Raw genomic sequence first — 24,928 nt, forward strand, 5'->3', positions numbered from 1 at the left:
AGTGTCAATTTGCATACAATTTTTTTTAAGATTATGAATTTTTAAGACTGTCTGTGGGAAGCCATAGACCGAGCGACGGAGACAAAACAGTTTTGTCGCCCGTGTAAGCGGAGTCTAAAAGTGTATATTCAATGGACAGTTGCGAAATCGTATGGAATTCCGTACACTCGTTCTGATTTTATAAGATTATCATATGAGAAAACGACTTTGATTGCTGAGGTCACCGTCATCGAAATGGATGTGGAGGACTATTACATATGTATAATATATAAGATTCATAGATTTAGAATTATTAAACTAGATTGTGTAGTTAGGTCAAAAAGTGTGTCCACATGAGAGGTCATTGTTTGGGCTGGTGTCCCTCTCGCACTTACTGACAATGTCAACATTATTCAGTGACGTCATAACTGTCATACATTGGGGATACCAGTTAATTTTCAAAGTCAGTACTAAATCTACTAATACCCAATTAAAGGTATTTTTTAATTATACAAATCTTTGATTTATGGGCATTAAAATAATTACATTATAATTATTTTCTAATTCTTTAAAATATATCGAAACCCTACTTTGAATATAACACTAAAATAAAATAAGAAGTTTTAAAGTCAGGTAATATACAGATAAAAATACTACTACTATGGTAACCTCATTAACACTGGTCACACGTGCGAGAGGGACACCAGCCCAAACAATGCCCTTTCATGTGGACCGTTTTCGCTAGTCTGATACGATCAACTTTCTCTCTCGGTGATAAGGTTCAATTTAGTATGGCAAAAAATGTGATTGAGCTGTCCCCTGTAAAGGTCTTTGATAAGATTATGATTTTTTCAGACTGTCTGTGGCGGGCCTAAGGCTTCCCACAGACAGTCTTAAAAATTCATAATCTTAAAAAAAAATTGTATGCAAATTGACACTGACAGATCTGTCAGTGTCAGTTTGAACTGTCAGATTGCATACAAGTTTTTTTTAAGATTATGAATTTTTAAGACTGTCTTGGGAAGCCTAAAAGTCTTCAATCGTTTCGCCAGTGGCTTAAACAGTTTTAAAAAGCATTACATTGCTTCCTGTTTGGTATATTTCTCATTTATATTAAATTGATATTCATATCAATATTAAGTCATCAAATATATTATTTTGTTTATTTAGATTATTTTTTTGACCATTTCGCAATATTTAAACTTTTGGTTGCTAAATAAAAACTAACAAGTACTACCATTGACTTAACATTCTGTCGAAAGAAAATGGCTGCGGTAGTCCTCACTTCAGTGTTAGCTTGAGATATAATTAAGTGACTTACACCGTAAAACAGCCAATTTTGGTTTTATTTTTAATTATTTACGATCTAGTTCGTGTTGTATTATTAATTTCTTATTATATTCGAGTATACAGAGTACTGTAAATTCAATAATTCATCAATTATGAAAACGACATGGCGGACTTATAATCGACCAATGAGGAGCCAGCATTAAGCGTTTCAGAATTGCATGTACTCGCATTTCGCGTCATTAGTTTTTGGTGCATTCTTTCCGTATAGAAAATCGAAATCTCTACTTGTATCAGTGGACTGATTGACTTTTCACTTTCTTGTGAAGGTACTCTTAAAAGTAGTGACTTGAAAGCATTGTGACTTTTAATTTGCGTGAAGCTTTACAAACGGCTGGAATCATGAGTGCGATGGATTTAGGATGAACTGAAATATTTTATCATCTTGTTTTTGTAAACATCACTATGTTTTTGCTATACACGTGCGAAACAGTACATAATTGACAGTTAGTGTTAATGATGTCGGGGAGAGGGGCTAAAAAACGCGGGAGACCCCCAAAATCCGGAAATTTTGAGAAAAACAGAAAGTTTCAGTATCATTTATTGAAAAAACCTAAATATTTACAAGCCCAAAATGTGGGTTCTGGATCTTTGGCTAGTACACCAACGGCATCGCGAGCATCATCGCCTCAGGGCAGTGATATAAGCAGACGCAGTACACGAACACAAAGAGGTGGAAAAACTCACAAATCGAAACGAGGAGGTTTGTCCAGTGCATATTCTCGCAGAGGGTACAATCCTCATGCAGCAGACTACCATGAATCGGAGTATCATTATGGTTCAGATTTCGGCGATAGTAGTGACAGATCAGAACCTGAGGAAGACCGTGGTAGCGAGAGTTCTGAAGCGTCAGTTGCCGATGGCAACGCCAGTGACAGTGATTTTTCGGTGAGCAGCTACAGTACGACTGGGGGAACTCCTCGAAAGGCCGCCGCCAACGCTCTGAGGCCGCCGAGTCCTGACCCCTTGTGGCTGCAGGAAGAAAGACAAGTTCCTCCACTTGAACTGCCTCAATCTTCTGATGATTTAATCATACCTCAAAACCTTGTTTTGCAAGTTGTTGGGATATATGAAGTATTGCGTCACTTCAGACACCTGGTTAGGTTGTCTCCATTTCGTGTGGAAGATCTGTGTGCAGCTGTGAGCTGTGAAGATCAAAGCAATCTTCTCGTAGAAATTCATATAATGTTATTAAAGGCCTTACTCCGGGAGGAAGATGCCCAACAAACACATTTTGGACCTCTAGACCACAAAGACAGTGTAAACATCACCCTGTTTCTTCTAGATGTTATGACTTGGCCAGAAGTCCTCCGGGTATATATTGAAAGTGATAAAACATTTGATAAGAATGTGGTCAAAATTGTAAATTCCTGTGAATATCCATTTACTAATGCCGAAGATCGTTTAGCAGTGTTACAGTTCCTGTGTAACCAATTTTTAATAACAAACCCAGTGCGAGATGATTTACTCAGTGAAGGTAAGTTTCTAAAAAAACTATAATATACCATCAATATCTTAGACCTCAGCTAAATTGCTTGATTAAACACCATTCAAATATGCAATAGCTTTTATTATTGTGTTTGTATTTGTGAAATAGAAAATTGCCATGATTTTATATCCAACAACCCTTCCTAGCACATCCAGCCATTTATAATATAGTATATATACAAGAATAGAACATTTTATAATTAAAAAAATAAGATGACAAAACATGTGCCATAATGATAATTGATAGAGAGCGGATTTCGGGTAGCAATTTAAATATTAATGTGGATATGACTCGCATATTTTTTTTTTAGACAAAAAAAATGTGTCGGAACATAAAAATAAAACCCTATGCTTTTTTGAATATTGGGCAAATACTATGATGATAATAAAAAAAAATGTTCAATGGTAAATTTTTAAATAGTTTATTTATTTAAGTTATTCTTCTTTTAAGAATAGAAAAATGAAAATAATTTGTTTCCTGTATACAAACTCCTTTATTTAGAATAAAATACTTCTCTTTAGTTTTTCTGTAGTTTATTGCAAAAATAACATTAATTTAATCTCATTTTTCAGCGAAGTTTGCGGTGTGCGATGTAATAATAATATATTGTAAGACATTATTATTAACTACATGGCATGTATTTTAAAAATTGCACTAGTCATATCCATATTAAAAATTGCTACCTGAGATCCGCTCTCTAATAATTGAAATCAAAAACATGTGCCATATCATATGGTATTTATTAGGCCGGCAACAGGCAGTCTTAAATTTCATAATCTTAAAAAATCATAATTTTATGAAATCAGATCAAGTGTACGGATTTCCATACAATTTCGCAACTGCCCACACAGTCTTATTTTTTAAGATTATGAATTTTTTCAGATTGATGTGATAGATTCCGAATAATCTGAATTTTAAGAATATGTGTGGCAAGGCAGTCTATCTAATTTTATAAGATTATGAAATTTAAGACTGTCTGTTGCCGGCCTTAAAAACTTGAAATTCAGATGACACTGTTGTAAATAAATATTATAGGACAATCTTACACAGATTGAATAAGCCCCATGGCAAGCTCAAGAAGGCTTGTGTTGTGGATACTCAGACAATGATATATAATACACATAATACTTAATTTCATAAAAAAATATCCATTACACAAATAAATCCCTAAAAAAAAATTGTTTACACCTGTTGTTGTCATGGTAGTCATTCATGCGTGACTGCAAAGGTGAATTATTTTCTCACCAAATTATGGATAAGCTGTTACTTTAAACCCCTTGGCAAGCTGGTACCACACCCAAAATATGATTGACTGAATTCATTAACAATACAATACATTTATGTTCCAAATCTGCATTACATAAAGCCTAAGTTAATAATAGAAAAATAATCGATAGAAATATACAAGAGCTTCTTAGAACAAATAGTAGCCCTCACACTAGGTCGAGACTCTAGCCTGTATCGTGAGGACTGGATCCTACGATTTACCAAACCACATTTAACACTACAATTTAACACAATTTATATTAGCAAAAACACATGTGAAAAGCATCAGTAAACCTCAACATAAAAGAGTACACATTAACCTTTCAAAACCCATACATCAAATATGAACACTCAATTTTAAATTATGCCAAAATTGATTAAGGTGTCATTTTCTATCTCTGTTGACTGGTAGAGAATGCCTCAAGGCGTTAAGTTCGCCATGTGTACTTTTTATTGTTATTTTGTGCAATAAAATTTTATCCAACAATCCCATTCTGACTGATTGTCATTGTCAATCCCATTCTGACTGACCTCTTATCATTTATAATCAGATTTATTTAAAGTCCTTTTAATAATGTGTTTATTGTTTGGTTTCAGTGCCTATTCATTATGATGATCACTGCAGGGTTTGCCACAGGCTAGGTGACTTGTTGTGCTGTGAAACATGCCCAGCTGTTTATCACTTAGAATGTGTCGACCCTCCTTTAGTTGATGTACCTTCCGAAGACTGGCAGTGTGCTCTCTGTAGACAACACAAGACATTAGGCGTCACAGACTGCTTACCTGATGCTGAAAAACAAGGCTTATTGTGTCGTCATGAACATTTAGGCTTTGATAGGCATGGTCGGAAGTATTGGTTTATTGCGCGTCGCATATTTGTGTAAGTAATAACCAAATGAATGGTATACATAAAGGACATTTAAAATTGTTGCAATATAATAATCAATTTAATTTTAGTGAGGCTGAAAATGGTGAGGTCTGGTACTATTCTTCTCCACAACAACTGCGAGAATTGATGGATGTACTAGATGCTGATGAAATGGAAACTCCTTTGGTGCGTGAATTGCTGGAAATGGAACAAGAAATCGTCAGACAAATGACTATAACTGAAAAATTAACAAATCAAGCAAAAGGCAATCGCAAGTCTTATTTGGAAGTTGAAAACGCAAACATCCTGAAGCAAAAGCAAAAGAGGCAAGAACAGAGAGAACGAGAACAAAATGTAGGGCTCAGAATAGAAGATGAAAAAGAAATACCTGAACCAACCCTTGTATCTGATGGTGATGTTGAAAATGAAGTCACAGTCACCACTGAAGATCCACCATTAGATTATGATGACAGTGATATGAAAGATGATGATGAATGTAAGAAGACTAAGATGAATGCAGCCAATAAACTAAAAACTCCAAGCCAGAAGAGAACTGAAGAAAGTATGTTTCTATATAAATAATAAATATTCTATTTTACTATAATGTTGGTTAAAATTCTTATGTTCACATTATCCTACAATTTTTTTTTCTTAGTTACAGAACGGCTCACAAGGTTAAAATCAAATCAAATATCGAATGGGACTTACTTGTTTAAATTAGGAAACGAAAATAATTTTAAAAATTATGTAAACCAGTATACTACAAATCCATTGGCATTGAACAAGCCCCAAAGAAATGAAGAAAGAGACAAGAAACGTTACATGTCCCATAAGTTTTCCCTTTCATGTGGACAAGATTTTAAATGGATTGGCCTGTTAAATGGTATGTCACATTTTATTAAATACATAATATTAGTTTAAACTATGAGCAATTATGTTTACTATACAGTTATTTTTTTTCAGCTACTAAACCTTTACTAGTGGCAACGCTGAGACAAACTTTGTTACAATTAGAATCCAATATAGTGGTGCAATTCATGCATCCTAATTGGACTCTATTGAGGAAGCCATGGGTGCAGGCCGTTCAACTTTGTCAAGCGCCTAGGGACTTCGCTAGAGCTTTATGTGTATTACAGGTAATTAATAAAAAAACGTTAATTTAACATTATAAAATTGGAGCAACATAAATAAAACGTTTTTTCTTTTCATTTACAGGCATGTATCAAAAGTGTTGTATGGGCTCCAGCATGGCATGAACAATTAGGTCATGTCAGACTTATTAGGACAACTGCTGTTGAACGTGAGGAACGAAAGAAACTTGACAAAAGAGAGAAAAAGGAGAGGGATGAAGAAGAGGAGAGGAATAGAACTGCATACAATTTCGTTAAATACTCCTTAGGTCTTCGGCATCAGGTATTATATAATTTAAATTTGTCATATATATAAAAAAAAATATCATCAGCAACTAATTATGACAGCCTAACACCTAGGTTGTGCATTCAAGACCAGATGCATGCCATGGCATATTTTTTGGATATGTATGTACGAAAACTTTTAACAAAACTTTTATTTCCCCAGGCATGGAAACAAAAAGGTGAAGAATATAGAATTCATGGTCAGTGGGGTTGGTTGTGGAACTCTACCACCAGAAAGTTTAAAAAACAAAGTAGTACCTTAAAGCCAAGTCTCTCCCAAGGTCCTGCAAAAATTGCTGTTAGAGTCAGAGAAGGAAGCATTATCAAAGTGTTGGCAGTTGAACCTAAAACATATGAGTACCTCATGTCTAATGACTCTGCTGACAATGAAGTACTTGAAAAACGTAAGTATAGCTTAACTACAAATTGTATCTACCTTTTTAATTAATATGGCATTATTCGTGGATTTCCTGTTTTAGTGCCTCCCTCAATGAGAAACTTAAAGGTCGAGAAAAATGAAGATGAAGATTTTGAAGAAATTGATGTCGAAAAAGCTTTAAGTTCATCAACCAGAAGATATTACCCTAGGATAGCCAGGAAGTCGAAACTAGACGATTTTCTGGCAAGGCGCACGTATTTGAAGTTCATGGAAGAAAAGAAACTCACTAATTTATTAGCTAATGTAAAGAAAGAAGAAACAGATGTAAAAAGTGAGGAAGACAGAAACATCGATGTTGAAAATGACGAACCTGAGCAGGACGAGCCACCTCTCATTGCACCTTGCAATGAAATAAAGAACACCACTGTCAATCTTGCAGTAGCCAAAAATATTGACAGTTTGAGAGATCAGTATGTGAAATTAACTCAAATGACTAAACATTTTAAATGTTACTCATTTGGATGCAATAAAATAGAGGCTTCTAATTTGCTTCAAGGTTCTGGAGTAAAATTAAATTGCTACTCCCCCTTGTGCATGAAAAAAGAAAGAATACTAAATGAATTACTTACACTTATAAAGGGTAGCAAAATAGTTAATTCTACTAGCAATCTTATAAATTCAAATGATAGTAACAAGATGTCTATTCTTGAACAGTATTTACTTGGGAAAAGTTCAATTAATGCCGTGAGCACTAATGAAAATATTCTTTCTGATCTACTGTCAGCAGTGGCTTGCGCTCAAGAATGTGACAACAAAAGCACCGACGGTTTTGTAAAACGAAAATTTAGTGAAGATTCTGACCTAAATATTAAGACTGAAAAACAGGACGACGGGTCTGCTTGTCTCCTTAAGACTGAGAGCACTCTTGAGGAGTCTGCCGTGCCTGCTGTGGGTAATGAAATGGATATCGACATTACGTGCAATAATAATGATGAGAACGAGGTTGAAATTGGACCTTTAAAAGAGTTGACGGACTGTGATCCACCACAGGATGACGCCCGTGATGGGGATTCTGATCAATCTCGTCCTCCAATACCAAAACTTCGAATTACTAGAGGAAGGTCGGCAAAACCCACCCCTAGTAAAGTAAATAATAATAACGGAAATGATTACAAGTGCTCTGTAACTCCAGCGAAGGATAGCACGCCGAAATACCGGGCGACGGTTAACAGACGTTTCGGCCAGACTAGGCCTGTAAAAAGGGAAGATAGACAGGTAAAGGAAGAAAAAACGGAAGGAGGCTTCGTCAGAGTTTACTCTACTGAAAATCCTTGCAGTAAAGTGTACTTAAAGAGAGTTCAAACATCAGCAGTGGAAAAGAAAAAGAAACGAACACCTGTGAAATATCCACTGTGTTCCACATTTCACACCAGAAGTAAAGCCAAGACTATTATGGTCTTACCACATCATGAGCTAAGGAAGCTATGTAGACAAGCTGGGCTTAATACTGTGTCGGGATTCAGTCACAGCGCAAAACCTAATCAAGCCGTGTGGCCGTACCCGTGCGCTAGACCCTTGTTCAAAACTTGTTGGCTGTATCGCACAGTCAATCTACAGTGGCTAGCCAGCGCGGCGTTACAACTTCGAGTGATGTGGGCCTGCTTGCGATGGGACGACATGGCGGCTAAACCCGCTACAGCGGACGGCAAGCACCAACTAACCACCGACACTGAAATAGTGTCTCTGGAGTTGTTGAAACATCGACACATTGGACAGTTTTCGGAGCGGACACAATATCTCAGGCGGCGTGTTGTCATCCCACTGGAACTGCCGAAGACCGTCCGAGAAGTGACGTCTATTCGCAGCGGATTAAGGAAACGAAAGCGTGCCGAATCCCCGCAAAACACCGAACCACAGGTAAATATCAAGATTCACATAGGGAGCGTTGGCAGTGGTAAAAAAATGAAAATAAAGACTGTATCGTTAAGTATGAGGACAACTTTGAGTAGCCGTATTTATTTGCTATTATATTTTTTTCTTAAAACAAGACATAGGCTTAATAAGGCATATAATAAGGTTCACATTTTGTCCTAGAAACTCGACGTAAAGCAAGTGGTTTAGACAGTATTGACTTAATCCTCCCGAGTAACAATTACGATTCCGGACAAATGCTACTAGAAAATTCACAAAGTGCGTAAAAAACGATACGATTGCGAAAAAAAATTGTACTGTGTGAACCTCAACGACATATGATCCACAAAGCAGAATATCTGGACATAGTCTAGCCATAGTTATTTTTAAGAAATAAAGTTCAGGATCTGTGTATGGCGGCCATTTAGAGAATGTGGCATGGTGCTTCCTCTAACTCCGACTTTGATGTCGAATTTAACTATCATACACTGTTTATATCGATTTGGTTTAGGCACTGTTCAAACACCGTGAATGTCAATTAGACTTTGGCCTATGGCTAATTTTTTTACCTGTTTCTCTCATCCTGCTTGCATCAAAAATTTACGACAATCCGGAACGTTACTCAAAATAGCGTTTTTTTTAATTATATAAATTCACCGCATTTATTCTGCAAGTACCCAATTGAAAAACCATGAAGAGGACTCTTAAAGAATATATTTTGGCAGCATATTAACCTTTGTTTGTTGAAATCGTGCAAACAGTCATTGAAATATTCTCAAATTAAGCCAGATAGGGGTTGTCCGAAATTTATTTGCTAGACCTTAATGAAAGTACCATAAAGTCTCTAAAATAAAATAAAAATTAGACTTTCTTATATCAAATAGTGCTTACCAATACCTTCAGATCATACTCTCGGAACATAATAATATAAAATTATGCACATGTCAACATTTAGACGAGGTTTGTTTTGTCCTTATACTTATCGATACAGTCCTTATATTTAACTTAAACAAAACTAAAGTTTTTGTGTTCAGTTGCAACATCGCTTCAGATATAGTTTAGGTTTTATACAAGCCATGATAGGTCGTACAATCGTGTAATATGTACAGGTATCCGAGGAATGGGTAGACGAGGACAAGCTGGAGCTGTGGGAGGTGCGGCAGTACGGCGAGCGCGCGGAGCGCGTGACGCCGGTGACGCGCACGTCCACGGGCAAGCTGCCGGCGCGCGCGCTGCCCGCCGCCGCCGCCGCCGCCGCCGCCGCCGCCGAGCTCAAGGACAAGATGGAGCAGCAGCTGCGCGAGCAGCGCGCCGCGCACCAGCAGAAGAGAGCGCTCGAGATGTCACAAGGTACATAACATAACATATGTTTACATGGCCACTCAATTTTGCATCACACCAACTGGTATTCGAAAACACATAGTAAAATTGCATTTTATCTACAAGAGTGCAAAGTAATTTTATACAAATAATAACTTGATGTCTTAAGCGGGCTGGTAGAATTTATCTACAGTAGCGGAAATATATCTATCATACTGGTCATATCGAAAACAATAAGTCAAGAAAATATCAAGTAAATAACAATTGTATCAACATTTCAAATGTGTATTTGAATACTTACGAGTCTTAGGACTCACTGCACGTGGGCCGTGAGCAGCCACAAGAGCCTGATGCGGATTAGATACTTTACACTCGCCAATTCTGTATGTTACTAATATTGAACTTCTTATTATAAAAACACAAAATAGTGAATGGCCACGAGCCACGTGCAGGGACTCCTATAATACATATTTGTAATGATGATACATTACGATAGTTGTTTACTTGATATAAAAGTTTAATTTTAACAATTTTCGACTTATTGTTTTCGATATACATATAAACCAGTATGATAGATTTTTTTCCCCTACTGTATAAATGATGATTTTGAATCATAAATATTGAATAAATTGACAGATTTGATTTAGTTTATAGTCAGTCTTTTGTTTGTATTTGTGTAGTGAATTTGTGTTTCACTTGATGGCAAAATTTGTTTAACCTTTGTGTATTTCTCCTTATAACACCTTTAATCTGTTATAAGTACTAAATACACATATGGGCATTAAAACAATATACATATGTTACGTTTTTGAACTCTAATATCTTTACAAAAATGTTGAAAATAAATCACAATTATGAGTATTACATTCCTAGATGCAAAATTTTCAACATCTTTTTGATTCATGAAGACTTTTGTTTTAATTTATGGCGTGAGAGCAATATAATACACTCACTTTGTGTTCTCATAGTCATGCTTTGTGTGTGAGCGTAATGACGTGTCCAAAATTTCCACTAACCTTATTTCAGCCTCTGGAACATTATTGATTCGATTACTGTTTACTTTTAAAATAATATAGAGCAGGCTTTATCTTAGGAATTTCCTCTAAATTATTCTACCTTTTTACGGATAACTTTTTTTTACAGACAAATCTAAAACTCCGGCTGCTCCTAATGCAGGGAAAAGTACATTAACATCTTTATTAACTACCAACGTGAGCACCCCCACTGGTCAAAAAACAGTCATAGGTACTAGACGAATTATCATGACTAAAGGGGCCGATGGTACGACAAGAGTGGTCAGTCAACCCATTTCAACGGCAAAGACGCCGCAACCGATTGAAGCCGCTAAGTCCAGTACCCCGGTCCAAAAAGAAGGTCCGCAGAAGGTTCAAATTATAAGAGCCCCTGACGGAAAACTGACGGTTCGAGGCCTACTTGCCGGCCAGCAATTAATACAGATGCCGGACGGAAAACTCCACGTAGTCATGGCGGGACAGCAAGGCATAGCCGGCCACTTGGTGGCGGCCTCCTCGCCCGCGCCCAAAGCCGATACTCCTCCGGCCGAGAATACCGAGAGGCTGATGGCCCAGTCGAAACCCGTCGTCGAAGAGCCCAAGGTGCAAACTCGGGTAGCCGCGCAACAAATAGTTCTACAAGGCAATCGGCAAATAGTCGTGCAGCCCGCACAGCAAGTGGTCGTCCAGTCTACTCCGCGGCCTAACATGCAACCTCGCCTACAGACTGTGCTGGTGCAAGGACAGATAATGCAGCGGCAGGTGGCCCCGGCGCCGCCGCCCCGGCCCGCGCCGCCGCCGCCGCGGCCGCGGGCGCCCTCCACGCAGCAGATCGTCGTCAACAACCCCGTGCTCGTCCAGCAGATCGCGGCCGGCAAGATCCAGCTGGCGACCGTTAACGGCCAACAGGTGCTGATACGGCCCACCGGCAACAACCAGGCGCAGATCGTGGCGCACATAGGACAAAGTCCGATGCCGGCGGCGGCTCCCTCGCCGGTGGCCGCGCCGGTGCCGGCGCCGGCGCCCGTGCAGCGGCCCGTGCTGGCGCCCGCCGCGCCGCCGCCGCCGCCGCTCACGGAGGACCAGATCACCGAGAACCGCCTGCTGGCCGGACAACCGCCCGGCACCGTCATAAAGACCGTTACTGCTCAGGTGAATAAAAAAAACTGTAATATGTAATAATCATTGAGTGTTGAGGTTCGAGATACTAAATACCAAACTTCCTTGTTTGTTACAGGTGATGCAGACCAGTAGTGGACCCAGAATAGTTCTTCAAGGTCTACACGGCTATTCCCTTACGCCTCAGCAATTAGCTTTAGTCCAACATCAAGTTAAACAGCAGTTGCTGAAAGGTAATTTAACAACTATTTTAGCTTCGCTTGTATTATATTTTCGGTTATACTTTTATTAAAATAACCATCGCCATAACCATCGGTAAAAAAAGTAAAAAATAATAGGGGCCCCACCGTCTATGTCTGAGAACAGTATAATAAAAAAAAAGTTCCATTTCTACTCTTTTTTTGTTTTGCCAAGCTGTACTCGATGTATTTTTGTGGAACTGAGTCGATCACGCGACGGGCATGGCATGGGCGTCCGATTGATGTATTTGTTTACGTCGCGCAGCTCAAGAATCGACGGGGAAGCAAGGCATGCTGGGCCCCATGAAGATGTACCTGGCGGTGCAGCCGCCGCCGAGCGCGCCGCCGCCGCTGGCGCCCGTGGCGCCGCAAGCGCTGCACCCCATCCCCCTGCCCGCGCATCAGGTAATCTATTACTACTAGCCATCCTGTACTCCGCTCTAAGTAGATTTTATTCAAGTGGGTACAGTAGGTCACGTAAAAACTGATAACGGCGCCTACTAGTAGAGACTAGACAAAACTACTTATTAAATAATACTATTGGAACGACGCGTCTCGTTAACTTGACTATGTTTGCGAACGTAGCGATTCTAGGGATCTTCGTTTTAGATAACCCTTTCTATAGTGTATATGTCAGTCATAGTATTCGACTCAATTGAATGCTATCAGAGTTCAAATTTAAACAACTACCTACACGATCATATCGATGCAAAGGTATCGAATCTTTCCCTGATAAGTACCCGTCTTTTAAAGACTTATATCCCAAACTTAGTGATATTTTAAGGCTTGTACCGACTAATGTATGTATAGTAGCTGTATTGTATGGAGGGAATACATCAGTATCTAAGGCTAAGGCAGTGTTGTCGCAGAATTGTTGATGTGAAACCTCAAATATAAGAACAGAAAAACGACTGTTGCGAGTTTCTACATGTTATTTTGAATAGAAACTAATTCTAAGAAAATAATTGTTTTTTACTGACACAGCTGATTCATACATTGTGCAATTGTGTGCAACAACGTTTAAAAAAATCAGTTGTTAGATACGTGTTCTGCGACCACATTTGGCCATCGTTCTTTACTCGTGGCAATATCATTTTTAGATAAATTAGTTTTTTTTTAAGTTTAGGGTAGGATCAAACCGAGCGTCATGCAAACTTCGTGTCTAATTCATTTACTGTCGTATTCGTATACCCATTACTCGGTGGGGTTATTTGCCATTACGATTTGTTACATTACAGATAATGTAAAACTTATAGGGCTGCATATTTCAAGGAATCAATCAGTCGACGTACTCGTGATGGTCAAACTCTCTATTATGATTAAGCTATTCACTTTTCTATATACCAATGACTAAGTCTTGGCACTCATTTGCCATTTAGTTAAATAATACAATGGTTAAGACTGGATGTAGTATATAGTATTTTGCAAAAGTATTATTTTGTAGTAAAAAAAAGTAATGTTTTATATACATTATAGCAACACCAAAGAACACTTATACTAAATATAATTATGTGCAATGTATAATCTTAATAATAAATATATATCGATCGAACAACATATTTTACATAACAGTACAGTAGACAATCAACGCAAAAACAGTATTAAAGCATTTATATTTTTTCAAAGCCATGAATTGATTTCTATTTATTATTCTAAGATACACAACAATTTCATAAGTTTAAAGGCATTTAGTTTATATTAACGATTTATATTTTTACAATTGTTGCATTATATTTTTTCGTTTTCTAGTTTGAATTATATAATATGTTATTTGGGCCATGGTTTAAATTAAAATCTATGAAAAGAAGTATCTAAAATGAACATAATTATAAAATAGTAGGTAATATTGGGATTTTGTTGATTAGTGTTAGAAAGAATGTGAACAATGTATTTGATATCATCATATAACAATAATTTTATTAAACAATTACGTACTATCGTCCGTGGGGATTTTGGAGTATGAACATATTTTTTGGAAAACATTACTATCTCTTGTTTTGATAATACCAGAGAGTAAGATGGATTGACATACTAATAATTGAAAGATTTGTCTTACTTTATAAATTCTAACCCCCTTATTCATTAAAGTTATCAAGCCGATAAAGTTCGTTTGTCCTTTTCTATCACACCAATACGTCGGAAACGAACTTATCGGCTTGATACCTTTGAGTGAACGTTTATGAATAAGGAACCAAACCCACTAAAATACGAAAGCAGAACGGCAGGTAAAGGAACAAACATTACTTAGTGTCACGTGAAAGTATATTCGGTTGATCTTGAACATTGGCACATAGTATGATTTGCGTGTGTTTTTATGGTTCCAATTAATAGCCTCGGGTTAGTTTGATTCATAATAATTAATAAAGTACTGATTTCCAAATCGCTGACATTCTAAAACCCCACGGGCTGTTATAATTGTATCAGTATCGGAAGTCGATATATAAAATGGCACGCTTCTTTATTTCTTATTCGTTGCTAAACACATTGTTGTTGCCATAATAAGGCAGCCGGCATTTTATTTATCGACCATTGCTGAATTCCAACTAGTGACTTACCCAAGTGTTTAATCGTGCGTCTTACTGTTAAACGCTAATTTGAATCTGTATCTACTATAATTTTCTCGTACTTATGGTATAACATACGTAACAGGAATTGCTCATACACCACCTGTTTATATGTATATTTATTAGGAAGTTCAAGTAAAACCTTTATAAAACGGCTCGTGCAATAACCTTTGAATAAATTATTAAAGTAATGATCGAGTTTTATTTACATAGTCCTGTTTCTTTGTGTAAATTTGTTTTGTCGTTTGTTTCTAAAGAGTTTGTGGGGGTGTATGGGCAATTATCTATTTCGTGTAAAGTTGAATGTAAATATATTAATTGTAAAACGGCATGTACTGAAAACTCACGTAAAATAAAGCAATAGAACTACTGTTCATATTTAAACTTGAACTGATATATTCCCACAAACAATTTGAATTATAACATTTTAATTTTCACCCCATTTAGTTTTATCTCAGTTTCTAAACTAGTGTCGCTATTCACATACTAACAAGTTTTATATCATATAACCATTTGACAATCTGGCGATATTTGTTAACCTGTTGCGTAAGTCTATAGATATTTTTTTATTCGACATTTTTATTGCTTGTTATGGATTTAGTTAAAGTACCTATTAATACCTATTGTAATATTTCCAGATTATTTGGTGGTTGTAAAATAGTCAGTTTGAGTAAAGTTCTCAATTTTATAGTGCCGTTTGCATTATGTTGGATGGAATAATTCATAATATAAAATACTTGTAATTAATAATTGATCTTGCTTACATTATCAAAATGTGAAAGTTTTTACATCATTCTATTTCTACACCGTGTTTTTTTTTTGTTCTCCGTTAAATTCGACATGTCTTTAGGTTCGTTATCAGGAACCAACCTGTATATTACTTTTAGTAAAATTTTCATCGTTTTCATACATAATAAATGAATTAATTAATGTGAGAGACCCTTAAGAATAATTGTTCAAAACAAATAACATTGGGAAGTGGTAAAGGCTGTCACACACGTGCTCAGTAATAATTTTAATTTTTTTAATAACTCGGTAACTGTAAGAGTTAAGATGCTAGTTTCTTAGAGAAATTAATTGTATTTAGTCTAAAAAAACCGTCCCTTAAAGTTAACGGAATTCAATAAAAACAGGGTGTATAGTAGAAATACGTACTATCTCTAACCTAGGAAGTAAGTGATGTGCACCTGAATTAACTGTTGTTTTTTTTATGATCTTCAATGGCTTTAACGCTTGCAGATCATCTGTTAATGCAATTATTTAGATTAGTAAATTCTAACGTTTCTAGCTGGACATCATATTATTGAACTCATAAATTTTGGGTGTACAATTTTTTCATATACATATTTGTACATTTTTCAACAAGGAGCAATAAACTAACAAGTCCCGTTCCCTTTTTAATTTTAGGGTGCTAACGAAGAAGACATAAAGCGAGAACCGCTAGTAAACGGCGAAGATAGCGTGGCCGAAGCTACCAGCCACAAAGAGGCCACTCCTTCCAAACCCGAGGATATAACGCAAAATAATACAAAGACAGATATCGTTAATTCTAATCAGGATGTTATTGTGCAAAGCAACAAGTTCGTGCTTACTCCTGACTACATTCAACAGAGTAAGTATCTACTGTCCACTAAACGAATACCACGCTAGCGCGATACTTTTAATATTTATCTATGATACTTACAATATTGTAAAATTGTATGGTACAAGTTGAGAGACAACTCAACTTGTTACAGTAATTAATTTGCGAGTTTTACTTGTCCGCCACCATAGACGAGCACTTGATTACGGTTGGCGTAGACCCGGGTTCATAGTCTATATGACAATAGTTTGCAGACAAACAAAAGCTATTGGCTCTCATCTCTTCCAGTCTTCTTCTTCAGTCCTTTTTCCATCTTTTTTTTTTGCCTAGCCTTACTTAGCTGTTCCCGCGACTTTTACATTTAATGATTGTAATTTCCTTGTGTGATTAAGATTAATGTTACGATAAAAGATATTACTAGGACTTTCCAAATTGTTAGCTCCAAATACTTTTTTCTCATTCTACTAACATTCCACAGTAGCTCCAGCCTGGTATTCAAAAATCTGTAATTGTATATTTAAACCCTTGCCGCTCAATGTCAATGGAATTGTAACTCTCATATAAACAAATAAAGTAGCATTTCTTTATTTCTAAATTTTTTCGAACAAATGAAATTTATAAATAAATATTGGGGGGCACCTTACACAGATCAACCTAGCCCCAAACTAAGCAAAGCTTGTCCTACGGGTGCTAGGCGACGATATACATACTTATATACATAGAAAACACCCATGACTCTACATGGTCGTCGATTTAACTCAATTTAATTTACAACAAAAAGATTACATTACAATTTACAACTAGATTCAAAATTCCCTAGCTATAATTATGTATGGTGGGCGTTACGAGGATAAATAATGATAATTGCAAATGAACACGTCCGGCACCAAGAACCCGCCTGGTAAACTTTGAGCTGACAATCCGCCCAATACGGGTCGTCGTTATACAAGCGGCCGGTTATAGATAACGTCCGGTTTCAGACGTCTATAGTGTGGCATTTTTTGTCGGGTAGTGAACGTGTTAACGTTATTTCCTCAGATTTTAAGGTTCCTAAATGACACTCTGTCGCTTTACAGCTATCAAAAGCGCATTAAAGCAGGAGAATCTCAATCCCGAGATCGAGGAGAAGCTCCTTCAGCTGCAGCGGTACCAGGAGAAACAGATGAAGCCCGAGCCGAACGCGATCGCGCACCAACCCGAGCGCGAGCCGCGCGTCGTGGCCGTAGCGGCGCGCGCGCGCACGCCGTCGCCGCCGCCGCCGCCGCGCCGCCGCCCGCCGCGCGCGGACGACGACGACGACGAGTGGGTCGACAGCAGCCCGCGCAAGCGCATGCGCGGCGGCCGCGCCCCCTCCCCGCCCTCCGCGCCGCCGCCCGCGCCCGCGCCCGCGCCGCGCGCCCCGCCCCGCGCCCCGCGCGCCCGCCCGCACCCGTCACCTCCCCCGCCCCCGCCGCCCCTGTCGCCGCCGACGAGCGCCGCCGCGCCGCCTCCAACCACTCCAGGATGCAGATGCTCCTGTTCAAACATAAGGAGATGCTCAAGAAGGATATCATCAAGAAGCGTGGGCTTCTCGAAAAGGAGTTGGGCATCGAAATACAGGTACGAAATTTTCTTCTGCAGAAGTCTTCAGAAAATGACATAACTCTGCGCTGTCGTACCCTTTACTCATTTTTACGTCGTTCTCGTAGAAGGAGCTGTCGGCCGAACTGGCGCTGCGGACGCGCGCCGAGCGGAGCAAACAGGAGGAGGTCCGCGGCGGCGGGGGCGGTGGCAAACGGCGCTCCGGTGGCGCGCGCGACAACGCGCCTCGCGCCGCCGGCAAGAAACCGGTCAAGAAGGAAAAACTGCTGTGCATCTGTCGGACGCCTTATGATAACACCAAGTGAGTCGATTTTAGATTAGGGATCTTTTCAGATTCAATTTTCGAGAACATCATCATTAAGTTTCGATAGGTCACGCTATACTAGTTTTAATGATTTAATTGAGGATTCTTCCAATCTAACTTGTGTTTTTAGTTAGGTTGATACGATATTTAAAAACTCGTAACGTATGTTATCTCTAATAAATAATATGTTAATATTTTGACACCGACAGCAATGATTTGCAATAGCAATCATAACTATTTGTGCCTTCCCAACTTCTCATGAGAGAGGGTCCTTAAGTTTCATCAGTATATAAGTTTCACAAGACTATTATCTAATAAAATATATAACGTGCAGATTTTACGTGGGCTGCGAGCACTGTAGCAACTGGTTCCACGGCGACTGCGTGGGCGTGACGGAGGAGATGAGCAAGACCATGGAGGAGTACGTGTGCCCCGACTGCCGCCGCGCCGAGGAGACGCAGGAGCTCTACTGCCTGTGCCGGCAGCCCTACGACAACTCGCAGTCAGTCACACACTATTTTATTGACAATATCATAACAGTATTCGTGCAATATCTTCGAAGAACTTCACTGAGTTTTAGTTAAGTCTGTAATAACAAGATATGAAGTTACTGATGTGGATGGGCAGCGTCACGGTGTGAGGTGTCCAAATGATAAATACAAGTAGTAGGTAAAGCGTAAAGTAATGAATCTCATTTATTGTATAAAGGTGTGCCTATATATACATGTTTGGGTTATCGCTGACCAAGCAATATGCGTTATGTCGCAGTAAGCCATTGTGTTACTGCTAAACACGGAAAGTGGCTAATATGCCATTACAAGTCTAAAGTTAAAATTGTAGCGTCTATGCAAAACGGTGCAAATGAAAATCAGAAATGCTCTTTAAATGTTACATGGGTACAGTGATATTTAATTCTTCCCACACTACTAGTAGGAGTTATATTTATGTGGATTAATATCATTCGTGTTGCCAGTTTGCGTAAATTTTTCATAAGCATGATTATACGTTCATTCTGTTCATTGATATTGTATGTATGGGTCTATGGGTTAAGTATTTATTCTACGACCATTGCTCAAGAGAATGCTCAAATGCCAGTGTTTTTTCAGGTTTTACATTTGCTGCGATCGGTGTCAAGATTGGTTTCATGGACGTTGTGTGGGAATATTACAGTCAGAAGCGGACAATATCGATGAATACATTTGTCCGAATTGCCAAAAGAATAATTCGGTCAATTATGCTAATATGAAAGAACTCACCATGAAAGACTTTGAAAACTTAAAGAGGCTTATAAAGCAAATACAGCTGCATAAAAACGCGTGGCCGTTTATGGAACCTGTAGATCCTAGAGAAGCACCTACCTACTATAAAATAATAAAGGAACCTATGGGTATGTATTAACTTTATTTTCAACATTAAAAACACTTTAATTACATACTTGTGCAACCTTAGTAGCATAACATGATACAAACACAATGATGATACATTTTCTTTGTTTCAGATTTACAAACAGTGGAACGAAAAGTGAATGAACAGACTTACAGTATGTTAAGTGAATTCATTGGTGACATGACTAAAATTTTCGACAATTGTCGATACTTTAATCCAAAAGACTCTGAATTCTATCGTTGTGCAGATGGTTTAGAAGCATTTTTTGCACAAAAAATTAAGTACTTTCGTGAAAAATTATTTGAAACAACGCAATGATAATAGTGCCAGTGTACAGTGACTAAAAGTAAGGATTAATGATGTTAATATAATGCAGTGGTAGAACTGATGAAGATGATTTGTGTATTTGTATTATTCTAGATGATCTGTAACACTTGTAAATTGTAAAGTATGTGATGAAATTACAAAGAATAATTTATATAAATAATTTTACAGGTATCTAACGAGTACAGCATTGTTTCATGTTAGGTATTTATTGTATTTATTTCATGCATTATACTTTGAAGCTGATTCTCTTTAGATATAGACGATAACAGAGAAAATATTGCAATGTATACATTTCGTCAGATACCTTTTATGTTAGCTAAAAAATAAAAAAAGCTATTTTAGTTATTCTAGTTGTACTTAGAATAAGTAAACCTACCTTGTATGTAAGTAATAAATTTTTAATAATATACATCTTGATGATGCTTTTCAATATGGTTTTCAATTATGGGCATGCGTTCTTTTAGCCCAAGGGTCGGCAAACCGAGGCTCACGCGGCTCGTTGGACCTACGATTGCGGCAATGGTTAACACTGACTGATACTGACGAGCTATGTTTGACCTGCAACCCAGTTGCAAAATGATGTCAACTCTGCAGTATGTTTGCTGTTGCCGTGCAGTCCTGTCGACCGTGCACGTGTCGGTTTGCACCTTTTTTTACCCTGGGGAACCCGTTATGGATCCCACTCGCCCGGGAGAGCCAAGTGGTTATGTCAGACTCCCACAGACTAAATCCCCAGGAGTGTTCCGACACTTTCGACGCTCGCCTTGGGCGGGGTCTTCGGGAGCACGGTCGTAGGCCACCTGCTGCAAGCTGACGGTTGGAATGCAAAGTCGTAAATCATAAAGCTGGGAACATATTACGCGGACGTCCGCGGTCGGCGATCTAGACAATAAAGCTAGGAACATACTACGCGGACGTCCGTCGTAAATCGACCGCGGACGGGAATCTGGACAATGGAAATACACATAACCGTGCAAACTATCGGCCGACGGACGTGGACGTGGCCTTGAGCGCATGGACGTCCGATCGAAATCTGGCTCGCTGGATGTTTTGTTCCGTGCACACTGATCGGTCGCGGTCGCGGTAGCTTTAAGGCCGGCAACAGACAGTCTTAATTTTCATAATCTTATAAAATAAGATTGACTGCCTTGCCACACACATTCTTAAAATTCAAATTATTCGCAATCTGTCAGATCAATCTGAAAAAAATCATAATCTTTAAAAATAAGACTGTGTGTGGACAGTTGCGAAATTGTATGGGAATCCGTGCACTCGATCTGATTTCATAAGATTATGAAATTTAAGACTGTCTGTTGCCGGCCTAAGAGACGCATGTCCGGCCTAAGAGACGCATGTCCTGAGGTGCGGAACGGACGTCTGCGCCACGCCGCCTGAATGTAATTCAAAAACGTCTCCTCAGTACATTTTGTATAGGAAGGACGTAAGACGCGCCCCAGGTGGCGTGGCGGCCAGGTGGCCATTAGGGCATTTTAAGATCTATACCTTCTACGAGATGGTCTTTTTGCGAACAAGTAATTTTGAGAGTAAGCCGTTCTGATATTCAGTCTTTATGCTTTGTGGTCGTTTAATAGAAAGTCATTACGAGATAAAGACTTTTTCGCGCGATAGACGATAAAATAGTAGGCCGTCCCTATCGCACTATTTGTAAGTGCGATAGGGACGTGTGGCGTTTTGCGATCAAGTCTTTATGTGGTTCGTCGTTTTGAGAATCCAGTCGTTTTGATACCGACCCATTGGAAGGGGGCATTTTTTTTGTATGGAGTTGGCGTTCTTCTCCTAGTGAGTATTATATTCTTTGATTATATCGAGGCAAAGTACCTTGTAACGAATTGGTAAGTCATTATTACGAAGCCATAAAACCAAAGATTTGCGTAATTAAAAAAACCTTTAATTGGGTATTAGTAGATTTGAATAAATTTAAAAGTGGAAAATGTCTGCCTTGGGTGAGACTTGAACTCACGGCCTCTGGATCGATACTCCAAATTTAGCATGGTTAGCGCATCGTAACTGGTGAATTTCCAATATGACTTGGAACTCCGGTTGCCGTTTAAGAAGTTTAACACTCTTATGGTAGATGTCGCTACGGGTCCCATTGACCTTAGTAGTAGAAAATTTCGCTGGCTTGGTTGAAGTCTTGGTGGCTCAGTTGGCAGAGCGCTGGAGTATCGATCCAGAGGCCGTGAGTTCAAGTCTCACCCAAGGCAGACATTTTCCACTTTTAAATTTATTCTAAGCCTAGTGGCATCGATTGCAGACGTTTCTGCTAATCAGAAGTTAAAAATTAGTAGATTTGGTAGTAACTTTGAATATTGACTGGTATCCCCAAATAATGACAGTGATGACGTCATTCAAATGATTTTGATCACGGAAGTATAACTAAAGCATGGAAGCCATGCTAAAATAAGAGCATGGTGACATGAATCTTACTCACAACCCACTATTACGTTTTGTTTATGAGCGAATGCGACAAAAATCCGGAACTTCTTTCGTTTTCCCGAAGGTGGTCACTAAACGATTGTCAAGTGGTTGCCTTTTAGTAGTTACAATACGGCTAAATTAAATATGTGTTTATCTTTCACAGTCGGTGTCCACCTTTGACAACTGTACATAGTCGTATTATATTAAGTCAAATATCTCGGCGGTCATCTGGCCGATTTTTAATTATATTGTGTTTATTCCTAATAGATAGTTGATTAACCTGCTATGTTACTATTTGTGATGTGTTCAAGTTCCTTATGTGACTGTGGCCTGTGTGATTAAGGACTGTAATTCACGTACATGGTGAAAAGAAAACTGCCAAGAACATGTAACCTTTCATTAGTGAATTTCGTGCAATTATTGATAATATTATTTGTAGGATCTGAACGAAACATAAAAAACGATATTGATATTTTATATATAACTAATGCCGTATTAAATTCTGCATAGATTTATTCATGTTTTTTCGATATTTCTTCATACTATTTTTAGGTTATGTTTATATCATAGTGATGTGTAAATTGTGTAATTTTTATCGACGTCAGGGATAATAACCCTATCGACATTCATTCAATAAAAAGGACATGAATGTTTATTGGTAGGCATCACGGACCTGGTAATGTAACAGGTCTAGCGAACTCAACCATTAATATTTTTTACTTTTTCCAGATATTCTCATGATGATTAAAAGAAACTAAAAATAGTTGAAACTATTGAAATAATAAATTATGTCACCTACACTGCCGTTTGTTTTATTTTCCATTTGGTAGAGAGGTAAGTAGATTCTGAGTGGTGGACTTCACATGAGATAGATGCTAAATAAAAGTATTTTACTTAGGTCTTTGCGTAAAGAGAAGAGAAGAATGTATTGATTTCTCATAATATACTCGTATTTTTTACACATACTATTTAGGCCGATATTGCACTATTATAAAAATCACATGATCACAGACAACATGCCGTCCTTTTTCTTCGCGTTAAAGAAGAAGGGAGACATACACATCTATGATGAAATATATATGATAATGTGATATGGGCCTTAGTGAGAGAAGAATAATGAGCGGTTATGTATGTATTAAGTACATAAACAAACCATTTATTTGCAATCCGTAGGTATGGTTAGATTAGTCAAGAATACAGTATGAATATGTGACTTTCGTGGTCAAAAAGCCATAATAATCCTAATGAAATATAATAGATATTGTATGTTTTCGTTACTTTTATATGTATCAAGTTTATATTATTTTTAAGGTGAGAACTGTGTATTTTATCGATAATCGAATCGACAAAGTAACATCCCTAGCAAAACAAGAACCTACTGACCACCTACCAAAAAGAGAAATAACTAGCATATATCCATCCCTTTTCAATACATTATCTAATTCATAAAGAAGTCAAGGATGAGTATATGCATTTCACAAGCTTTGTTATTAGCACAGAATATATAATAGGCTTGATTTTGATAGTGGCAATATGGCAATAAGTGCGAGAGGGACACCAGCCCCAACTTTACCCTCTCATGTGGACACACTTTTTGGCCTAACTACTCAATCTAGCTTAATATCTCTAAATCTATGCAGCTATCAATGTCGTCTTTAACAATCGGCAACGGCATTTTAAATTGTAATTTTTCGGATAATAACATACGTACGCCCAGGCGGTTGAGTGATAAAGCTAGGAACATATTATGCGGACGTCCGCCGTCGCGCGACCGCGGACGCGGGTCTAGTCAATGAAGCAAGGAACACACTACGCGGACGTCCGTCGTGAATCGACCGCGGACGGAAATCTGGACAATGGAAATACACATAACCGTGCAAACTATCGGTCGACGGACGTGGACGTGGCCTTGAAGCTAGGAACACACTACGCGGACGTCCGTCGTGAATCGACCGCGGACGGGAATCTGGACAATGGAAATACATATAACCGTGCAAACTATCGGTCGACGGACGTGGACGTGGCCTTGAGCGCATGGACGTCCGATCGAAATCTGGCTCGCTGGATGTTTTGTGACCGTGCACACTGATCGGTCGCGGTCGCGGTCGATTTACGACGGACGTCCGCGTAGTACGTTCCTAGCTTGAGCGCATGGACGTCCGATCGAAATCTGGCACGCTGGATGTTTTGTTCCGTGCACTCTGATCGCTAGGAACACACTACGTGCACACTAAAGCTAGGAACGCGGTCGATTTACGACGGACGTCCGCGTAGTATGTTCCTAGCTTAAAGCTAGGAACACACTACGCGGACGTCCGTCGTAAATCGACCGCGGACGGGAATCTGGACAATGGAAATACACGTAGCCGTGCAAACTATCGGTCGACGGACGTGGACGTG

General features: G+C 38.6%; 1 protein-coding gene across 1 annotated transcript; it reads left to right on the forward strand.

The window, feature by feature from the left end:
- Window positions 1–1,257: 1,257 nt before the first annotated feature.
- LOC125227835 (nucleosome-remodeling factor subunit NURF301) lies at window positions 1,258–21,011 on the forward strand. The gene is given in 19 exon segments (XM_048132202.1): window positions 1,258–2,803; window positions 4,679–4,961; window positions 5,039–5,511; window positions 5,605–5,832; window positions 5,913–6,085; window positions 6,165–6,362; window positions 6,528–6,768; window positions 6,844–8,660; window positions 9,764–10,004; window positions 11,118–12,139; window positions 12,225–12,339; window positions 12,611–12,750; window positions 16,317–16,521; window positions 17,568–17,882; window positions 17,885–18,090; window positions 18,180–18,373; window positions 18,711–18,878; window positions 19,483–19,763; window positions 19,875–21,011. Coding segments are annotated over 19 exon segments (7,527 nt in total). The 5' UTR covers window positions 1,258–1,782; the 3' UTR covers window positions 20,081–21,011.
- The last annotated feature ends 3,917 nt before the right edge of the window (window positions 21,012–24,928 follow it).

Source organism: Leguminivora glycinivorella, chromosome 7 (assembly GCF_023078275.1).
Source record: "Leguminivora glycinivorella isolate SPB_JAAS2020 chromosome 7, LegGlyc_1.1, whole genome shotgun sequence".
In the NCBI taxonomy this organism is placed as follows: Eukaryota; Metazoa; Arthropoda; class Insecta; order Lepidoptera; family Tortricidae; genus Leguminivora; species Leguminivora glycinivorella.